At 38.5% G+C, this 10098-nt stretch overlaps 2 gene segments (V, D, J or C); one reads left to right on the top strand and one right to left on the bottom strand.

Annotated features, from left to right (window-relative positions):
* The window catches only part of LOC107084935, a 14123-nt gene extending 4458 nt beyond the window's left edge, over positions 1-9665 (bottom strand). Inside the window, 1 exon segment of the V gene segment in view lies at positions 9614-9665. Coding sequence covers positions 9614-9665 — 52 coding nt within the window.
* On the top strand, positions 5975-6297 carry LOC107084949. The segment is given in 1 exon segment: positions 5975-6297. A coding segment is annotated over 1 exon segment (255 nt).
* Positions 9666-10098: the final 433 nt, after the last annotated feature.

The following is a 10098-nucleotide window of genomic DNA, read 5'->3' as shown; positions in this document are numbered from 1 at the left end:
TAGATAGATAGATAGATAGATAGATAGATAGATAGATAGATAGATAGATAGATAGATAGATAGATAGATAGATAGATAGATAGATAACTTCTGTTTCAATCTATGGTATGTTTCAGGAGACACTAGTGAAGCCAAAACAATATTATCACTGTTAAAAGATCTCCAGTCAAAACTTCACGATGTCAACAATGTTTTCTTTGACTTGTACCTAAACATTGACATTTAAATTAAATTTTTGCTCAAATTTCATCATTCACAGTTAACCACGTCTTAAGCAACTAGAAATCTTGCTGGAAATCAGAAATACATTTTTATGTGCACTCTATATACATAAAATTATTGTAACTCTGTGTGTGTTTAATGATCTGTTTCAGAGTCTGTTCATTCAGCTGGAGTTTCTGTTCAGTTTGACTGAGGGAGGTTTTTGTATGACTGTTTTTCACTGTGTGAACACCCACTGACTACTAATGACATGACCACTCAGACAGTAATAAACTGCAGCATCTTCAGCCTGAACTCCACTGATGGTCAGAGTGAAGTCAGAACCGGAACCACTTCCACTGAAACGATCAGGGACTCCAGACTGACGGTTGTTTCTGCATTTAATTATGAGTTTAGGGGCATCTCTTGGTTTCTGAAGGTACCAGCTGAGGCAGTGAATCCAACTTAGATTAACTTTGCATTTAATAGAGACAGTCTGTCCTGGAACAACAGACTGAGATCCTGGAGTCTGAGTTATAGTGACTTGACCTGAAGATCCTAGAAACACAAAACAAAAATAAATTTCCTTGTAGAAATTTGAGCTTAAAGACATAACACCATACAAACCAAAGCTGGTTGATATGTATCCTGGGGAACATGGTTACATCTTAAGCCAAAGTTTTGAGCAGAGAGAAGTCTGAAAGTATTAGAAAGAGCATCTCACCTTGCACCAGGAGCTCCAGGATGGTCAGCAGTAGAGTCAGTAACATCATCATTGAGCTGTTGGTGGTTCAGTGGTTCTGAAAGGCCTGGACAGCCTCTGTTCAACAATGAGCTCTTAACAGTTGGGAGCAGAGAGGGAGGACACATATGCAAAATCAGAGTCAGTTACATGAAGCTGAACACTACATGTCATCATTTTCCTTTCCAGATAGTGCAAGATTTGTGCTAACTACCTTAATCCCTAGTCCCGGTTATCATATCGACATACACCCCAGAGAAATGTTTTCTTAAAAATATGTACAATTTTAGGGTATGGAACTGTTTCAGTTACTGTTAACAGCAGTAACTTAATCAACAAACCTTAGGGAAAGGGTTTTTTTCCCTCATACATAGAATAGAATAGAATGCAAATCCCTTTATTGTCCCACAATGAGGAAATTGTGGTCTTACAGAAGCAAAAGATTATAGCAGAAGTGGTCACACAGTGTGGACCTTAGAAAGTGTATAAAAATAACAGAATAAGTAACAGAGTTAAGAAAAAAAATATTGTATTGTACAGTGTTTTTACAATATAAATGCTCAGCATCTGGAGAGTAAAAATTAAACAGCTGTGATAATTTTATAGTAATGGATATGTGATAAATAGCAGCAACATCAGATGTGCAAAATGACAGCAGCATTTTATTTAACTGACTAAGACAGAAATTGTGCAAAAATAAGTTGTTTGGAGCAGTAATGGTTATAAAGTCTTACGGCTGCTTGGAGGAAGGATCTATGACAACGCTCCCTGGTGCATTTACTGTAGGGTGCAGCAGTCTGTCAGTGAAGGAGCTTTCCAGTTCTGCAACAGCTTCATGCATGGGGTGGGAGACATTATCCACCATTATCACAGAGCTGGCCTTCCTGATCAGCTTAACCAGCTGCTTTCTCTCAGCTACAGATAAGCCACTGCTGCATCAGAAAGCTCCATAGAAGATCTTTAGGATCTTCTATGGAGGAGAGCAAGAGCCGAGGAGGGCTGCCGAAGGACAGACTCAACAGGTATCCCTGTTGTGCAAGTTTACCAGACGGCTGTGAATATATTACATAACTAGAACTGGAAGTTATAGTTAATTAACAGGTCATTCTAATCAAGGGTAAAACTAATTAATTATTATAACTTGACTGATTATAACTGTAGTTTGCTTACTGACTAGAGTTCTTAGTCTACTGCATTAAAAGTTGGACTATGGCTATCAGCAAAGTCATTAATCACCAACCAAATAAATGTGTCTCTGTTCATTCGGATGCTACTGAAACAATCTGGGTGATAAGTCATTTACTGTGTAAAATAAACACAAAAAAGTCACGGTTTAAATACAATGGTACCTTTATTAGCTAATCACACAGTATTATTGTTTCTAATAAATACTCATACAATAAACACTACTGAAAATAAGCACAATTAAACAAATTTAAAGGGACACGGGGTTTAAGAGTCGGTTCAAAAGTCTCTGAGGATGAGTGTTCAAGTTTTAAGGTTTAATGCATTGAAAGTGTCCTTTAAAAGAGATAAACAGATACATGTGAATAAGCCCTGACACAGAAATGTTCAATGCAGTCAAAACTTTTTTATTTCGTTTTTTTGTTAAAAAGTGAACAATGAATCAGGAATTCATTAAACTGTGATGAGGCTGAAAGTGAATGGGTTAGCTCTTCATGGGGTCTGGTCCGGGCGGGTCCAGTGTAAATAAAAGAAAGCTCAAAGCTCAAAATGCGGCCTCTAGCACATGTCATGAGGTAGCTAGAGCTAACGATGCTAGGCACTCTGTCAGGATTTGGTGTTGGATCGAGGACCCAAATGCAGAGGCAAGTAGGCAGAGGTGAATTTACAGTAGGTGGGTTTAATGAGGTTCACAGGAACTGAGGCAGGAATCATAAATACAACTGAAATAACAAACGAACCAGAACCAAGGAGACATCAGGGGAAAACCAAACTCTAGGAGCCAGGGAGAGACGAGGTAAGCAGACAGACGTTAGACGAGGATCCAGCATAAAGGAACTGAAGAGGGAGGCTTTTAAAGGGGACAGAGACACAGAGGGGGCTAACGAGGGGATTGAAAACAGGTGAGGGCAGAGCAGAAAACAGAGCTAGGAAAAGAGGACACAAGAGGGCAGCAGAGGACACTGCTACACTCCAGTGTAGCAGTGTCTTCGGCCCTGTGTTGCTCGTTCAGTCTGTTTAGTGAGCATTAGCAATCAGTTAAGCCTCTTAAAACCATTAGCTGTTGAATCAAATAGCTTTTTTCAAATAAAACACGAACACAACTATCTATTATACCTAGTTTATTCAAGCAGAGCACTTATAAAGCATCAGATAGAAAGGGAGAAGGATGGATGTTACTGTTTTGGCTCAGTGGAGTGGAAGGCCTTCGGCTCTTTGGTCCAGTCCGTTTTTCCAACATTAGCTCTCAAACAGACTTAGGTTAATCCAATGCAATAACAAGGGGCAACTTTTCAGGCGGAATTATTTGTGGAAATTGTGTTAAACATTGTACCCTATATGCTGTTGCCGTGTATTTAGCTCTAGCTCTAAGTCCATAGACTTACAAAGTGGTTCATGTTTGTTTATAAATGTATTACTGGGCTCCTTCCAAATTAGCTCTTCACTACATGTGTGTAAGTTATGGTATGGCTTGCTTGTCCAACAAACACTTCAAATGGAAGTTCCTTGGATCAGAATAGAATTGGCTGAGACAGTATTTACATATGCTTCCCCTTTCTCTTGGAATAATCTACTAAAGTATCTAAATTGAACTAATCTTATTATATTTGGAGAATTTAAATAAATTGTAAATCGCCAGAAAATTAATACTATTGGACAGTGTGACTGCTTCTAGTATTATTGTTTTTATACTTTTCTGTACAGTAGTTGAGTATAACTGTTGTATATTTCTGTCTTTCATTGTTGTAACTATGTTTTTGCTCTCTATCAGGCCACTCTTGAAAAGGGATTTTATTCTCAAAGAGCTTATTTAATTGGTTAAATAAAGGAAATAATTATAATATATCACTCTCTCTTGTACCGGATTTGGAGAGACATCTTACTGAAACACTGGTAAACTCTGGGAAAATAATATGGCCATAAACCAACTGCCAACAAGTTCAATATCTGGGCTGCAGTAATGAATCTTCACAGTACTATGCCCTGGATGACACCATCTGTTGTTCACAAGCACTGCCACCCCACCTTGTTGCGGTTTTCCAGTATTCTACAATCCCTGTTTGCTCACATGGTGAGAAAGCCTGGCAGAGAGACGCTGCAGTCAGGGATCTGATTTTGCAGCCTGGTTTCAGTAAAGCACATAATGCAGCATTGCCAATATTCTGGCTGGGACTTGCTAGGATTTTGAGTTTTTCCAACGTCTTTACTAATGGTCTCATATTGCCCATGATGATTGATGGAAGAGATGGCTTAAATGTCTTCTTCTTCTCTCTTCTCCCTGCTCCTGCTCTGAATCCCCTGCACCTGCTATTCAAATCAGCCGGTACTTGCGAACGTAGTTGAAGCATTATTTCAGCTTTAGAGATATACATTTGCTTTTCCTCGGTGCTAACAAAAATCTACTTGCTATTGTTGTATCGAAAGAAACTATCCCCCTAGGCCTTGTATTGGGAAATGTCAGTCTCTTTGGTAAACCAATATTTCAGATTTTATGAAATTTTGATAAAAAGAAAATCCACCATTTAGATTTTCTAAGAATGTTTGTCAGATGAGCTTTACAAAAATATGACATATTAACAGAGATCTAAATGCTTGATGACAGAAAAACTGATCAATCATCTAGTAGTGAACAGAATAAAAAGAGAGATTCCACACAAGAAATAATTTCAATAAAGATAATTTATTTCAATAATGAGCCTCAGTTTTTTTTTAATAGTTTTTTTAAAACTTATAATTAATGTTCTTACCCTCATTGGTTTGTTTTTTCTAAGTCAGAGAGCCGTGTCTCTCATTTAGCTGTTCTATATAAGTTATATGGGTCTGTATGCCCGAAAAAAAAAAATATATATAATTACATTTTAAAAATGCATGTGGGGTTTAACAAAACTTAGTGAGCGAATTATTTTTGCTATTTATCACCGGAAAGAATTTAAAACTGCTTTCTGCCTAAGGCCAAGAGGGCACAATCATGGTCTTCCTAAAAGCTTGGTTTAATAAAACCAACCCTATAATGAAAAAAGAATTGAGTTCTAATATGGTTCCAGTTTTGTCCCCAGGTTTGGTTTTATGAGAGAAATATTTACAAGCATATTTTTTATTAAAGAGTTGTTTGTGTCAGAGTCAGGGAGCCGTGTCTTTAACAGTCAGAGGTTTTTGTACGACGGCTCCATCAGTTTGTATCACTGTGGTACACGTTCGGTGGAGGAACCAGACTGGATGTTAACTGTAAGTACAACTGACATTACAATACATGTTATTTTAAGTTTGTTTTGTTTTTTTTTACTCTAAAATAAGCTGTTTGGTAATCTTCTTTTTCTTGCTGATAATACAAGCATTGAAAAAGTTTCAAATATGTGCTATGAAAAATATTCATTTTTGTAAGCTGTGTGGGAAGTATGCAAACCTATATCAGTTTCACGGTGTGCACACTCTGCGGCTTTGGTATATTTTCTCTTATGTGTTGATGAAGGTAAAATACCTGAACTTTCCTCTTTTTTGAGATGAACTGATATTGAAAGACTAAAAGACCAATTTCTTTTCATTGTGAAAATAAATTCAGTATGTTATTTTCAGGTATTAGCAAAGATGTTTTTAAAGCAGCAAAGAAATAAGATGATCAATCGATTTTAGAAAATTTATAAAGATTTAGAGAATAGAGCAACTTCTAAAAGAAAAACAAAGAAACACTCAAGAAGAAATTTCGTTTTAATGTGCTGTACTGAAACCTGTCTGTTGCTCTGGTTGAGCAGTGATGCAGGTGTGTCGCCATAGTTACAAAAGACAGAGCAGGAAATGAAACTTCAAGGACTTTTATCTGTACTCTGCAATTTTTCTCTTTAGTGGAAAATGCTCGTCCCACCCTGACAGTGCTGCCCCCCTCCAGTGAGGATCTGCAGCAGGGGAAGGCCACCCTCATGTGTCTGGCCAACAAGGGCTTCCCCTCAGACTGGAGTCTGTCCTGGAAGGTGGACGGCAGCAGCAGCAGCAGCAGCTGGGAGGAGAACAAGAGCCGAGGAGTGCTGCAGAAGGACGGCCTCTACAGCTGGAGCAGCACCCTGAGGCTCCCTGCAGACCAGTGGAGGAAGGTGGGCTCTGTGACCTGTGAGGCCACCCAGGGCTCCCAGTCTGCAGTCACAGAGACACTGAGGAGAGACCAGTGTTCCCAGTAAAAACCTGATGCATGGATTTCTTAAACTTTTTTTCTGTTCCAGATTTTTGGATAATAAAACTTTCTGTTGTATTAACTTCAGATATTATGTTCACATTTTAAAAGCAATAAAATACAAATCATTTATCCTATTTTTGTGATTTTTATTTAGATTAAAATAACTTTAACTTACTCATGATTGTTACCAAGTAAAAAGAAAGCAAAACATAAACAAATCACTGTGTGTTTAATGTTTGTAGAGCTTGTAGCTTTATGCACAGAACGGAAAAAAATATTAGGCTTAAATATGATTAAGTTGTGGATCTTGCCTTTCAATTTATATGAAATATGAAATGATTAAATAACTCTGATTAAAAAATGTATTTAAAATTTGGTTGTTTATGAAATGCAACACCTCTGAGCAAATTCTAAAGTAACTGAGTCATGGCAACCACAGAACAGGCTTGAATTGAAGGCACCTGGACTTCTGTCTTTGTCAAATCTGGCTGCTTACCAACTCTACAGGTTGCTTTAATCTGAGCTACCAAAATTGACAAAGACTCCTGGGAACGTGTTGAAACCCAATTTAACCTGCTTAGCTATTGTCTATGAATATGATGCTGTAAACAAGTTGTGCTTCTGTCAAGCTGTGGATCAGTTTTTCTGGAGCTGCAGCAGGTTTCTTGTACGATCTTTAATTAGTGCGTTAATGTGAAGCTATAGTTTTATACAACTTTAATGATATAATTTTTTTATATTTCTAAAATAGCTTTGATAAAACATTTTAAATGTGTTTCTATATATGCTAAAACGTACAGTAGCAAATGAGATGAGGAGTTGAATATAACATTTTGCATATATTTATGTTTTAAAACTGCTATAAGGTTTTGGGTTCAGAAATAAAACTAAGATCAAATTTGAGATAATTATTTCAAGAATGAACCTCCTTGAACTGCCAGCTTAATGTGGTGGAGGGGTTTTAGTGTTCGGAAGATCACAGAAACTGCGTTGTTGGGGGCTTCAATGCCCATGGAAGGGTCTCCCAAATTAAATAGGACCTGGGTAATAGGTCAGACAAAGCGTGGTTCAAAAAGCCCTTACTGTATGAAGGCTACAAAATTGAGGCACTTAAAGTTGCACTGTATGGCAAAGCCTGGACCGCACCCTAAAGCCAGGCCTAGGAATGGGGTTTGTTGTCAAGCAAATGTGGTCAGCTTCCTCCTTGCGGCACCTGGCTGGGCCAAGCCTAAAGACGTGACACAAGGCCAGCCCCCAGTGGGCTTACCACCTGCAGTCGGAAACAATGGCGGTCTTGTTTGTAGTGTGGTTGCCTAGTGGTTAGAGCATAGAGCTTGGAATGCTGAGGTTTTGAGTTCGGGCCCCACTCCCACAGTCTGCCACTCTGGGTCTCTGAGCAAAGACCCTTAACCCCAGCTCACTGCTCCCCAAGGGGATGGGTTAAATGCAGAGGTAAATTTCTCCAATGTGAGATCAATAAAGTTAAAATATCTACATAACACAGTCTACATAACACGGAACTGACTCTGTATGTGGATTGTCAGCTAGACACAAGCAGCTGATATTCCGTGCAGATGGAATGGAAACAGCCAAAGCTAAGTGGCTAACAGGAGCTTTCTCCATAGGGTTCCTGGGCATTCCTTGAGAGTGAGAGACTCGGTCATTTGCAAGAGGCTCAGAGGTAGAGCTCCTGTTTCTCCACATCGAGAGGAGTCAGCTGAGATGGCTTGCACAGGGAGGAAGCCCAAGATATTACCCAGATCACGATGAAGGAACTATGACTGTTGGTTAAGCTTGGAGCGCCTCAGGCTTCCCCCAACAGAGCTGGAGGAGATCTTTGAAGGACAGGGAAGTCTAGAAGTCCCTGCTGAGATTGCTGACATGGTAGAAGATAAATAAGAGGAAGAGAAGTATGAGTATTTAAAAAAAGAACGAGGGTCATTCTATTAGAATCAGTCTGTTAAGGATCATTTTGTTTATTGACATTTCACTGGGGGAGTACATTATAACAGTGATAACCCTGATAGCAGTTAACTGCTGCATCTTCAAACTGAACTACACTGATGGTCAAAATAAAGTCAACTTGGAGTCACTGATGCTTGGTTGCAAGGAAAACAGACAGTAATCTTAGTATAATACTTTGAAATTTCTTAATCTCAATCAAAGAAGCAATGTATAAACTACTCATTTATTTTCTTAAAAGATTTATTACCTATAAATCGACTTTTTTATATTATAATGTATGTGTTGGGCTTCGGTGTGAAGGTGAAAGCCCCAAAAGGTGAGCTTTCAACAAAAAATGATTTTGGTCCTGGTCCCTGAGTTAGATCATTTGTGGATGGGTGCTACCATTAGCCTGCCTTGAGTTCATAGGGATACATCTGCATGAATTCAAGTACACACAAAACAAAATGGGTATAAAACTAGACTCAATAAAATTTTTATTTTACTTAAAATATTAAACACCCAACACTTCAATCAGGTGAGTTTAGTTTTTGAAAACTGGAAGGAGATTGTTTTTAAAATAAGTGTTTCATTCTGTTCGCACCATTCAACAGAAAGTCTGGCATTGGTAAACTGCATAATCTTCCCTCCTCTAAAGGACAGGGTGAGGAAAGGGTCTGATTGTCTGAAAGTTAAAATGAGTTGAAGTCCCTTAAGCTTTAGTATAAATACTAAAACTGAGAAGCTTTAAAGTTTGTTGGTGCCAGGCTTAGCAATAGCTGTTATTCCCACTTTAATAACATCATCTTGCTGTAGCAACACTAGCTTTGTTTTTTTTAAATTGTTGTTTTCTGTGTGGCTTTGTATATCTAATGAGAAAATAATCCCAAAGGGATTTGCTTAGTTTCTGCTCCATTGACTGAAGGTTTTTGTACGGCAGTGTTTCACTGTGTGTAGTGACTGGCTGACCACGGAAAAGCCCCCATACAGTAATATACTGCTGCATCTTCAGGCTTTAACTGTCTTATAGTTAGGAAAAACTCTGAGTGTGATCCCCTGCCTGAAAATCGATCTGGAACCCCAGATGCCAGCTGATCAGAAAACTTGATAATTAATTTTGTAGGCTCTCCATCTCTCTTTTGAAACCAGAACTGATCATGGTAGGCTCCCTGCTTAACATTCTGACTGGTTCTACAGTTGATGGTAACAGATCCTCCCAGATCAGCTCTCACTGTTGCAGGCTGAGTCACGGTGACCTGATCTCTGGACTCTGAGGACACAGAGACAAAAACATAAAGCAGCTTCATGGTTTGTTGGCTTCATTTCAGAGGGACAGATGTTCATAGAGGAGAGGAGTTTGATTCTCTGGACTTTACCTGTGAAGCAGCAGCAGAGGAGAGTCCAGATGAGGACGCAGATCAAAGTCATGTTTTTGATGAGGAGGATTTCTGTGTCTTCTGTTGTCATGAAGGACAGCTGTCAGTCATCCAGTGTTCAACTCTCAGGACTATAAACTCTGCCAGAGCGCTGGAGCATGGAGCTGCTGATGCAAAGTGGCTCTATGGAAATACTCTGACTCTGAGTTCAGCAGGGATTCAGCATCTAAGGCATGATGCTATTAATATAGCAATTTCATTTTTTACATAATAAATTATGCTGCAGTCTGCTTACCTACAGAAAAAGCCCAGGTAATTGTCTATTAATGCCAGATTTAGAAAATAATCTTTAAGTAGTTATTAAACAAAATTTCCATTTAGCTCACATTATTGTATCCAAAACCTTTTTTGTGTGTTCTGATGTAATTGATCAATATTTAACTAAATAAATGTTGTGTTTTCTTTATCTTTGGACATAAAAATCA

This window comes from Cyprinodon variegatus, unplaced genomic scaffold (genome assembly GCF_000732505.1).
Source record: "Cyprinodon variegatus isolate N-32 unplaced genomic scaffold, C_variegatus-1.0 Scaffold112, whole genome shotgun sequence".
NCBI lineage: Eukaryota > Metazoa > Chordata > Actinopteri > Cyprinodontiformes > Cyprinodontidae > Cyprinodon > Cyprinodon variegatus.
The sequence above is the reverse complement of the archived record's forward strand: the minus strand, read 5'-3'. Positions and strand labels throughout refer to the sequence as shown.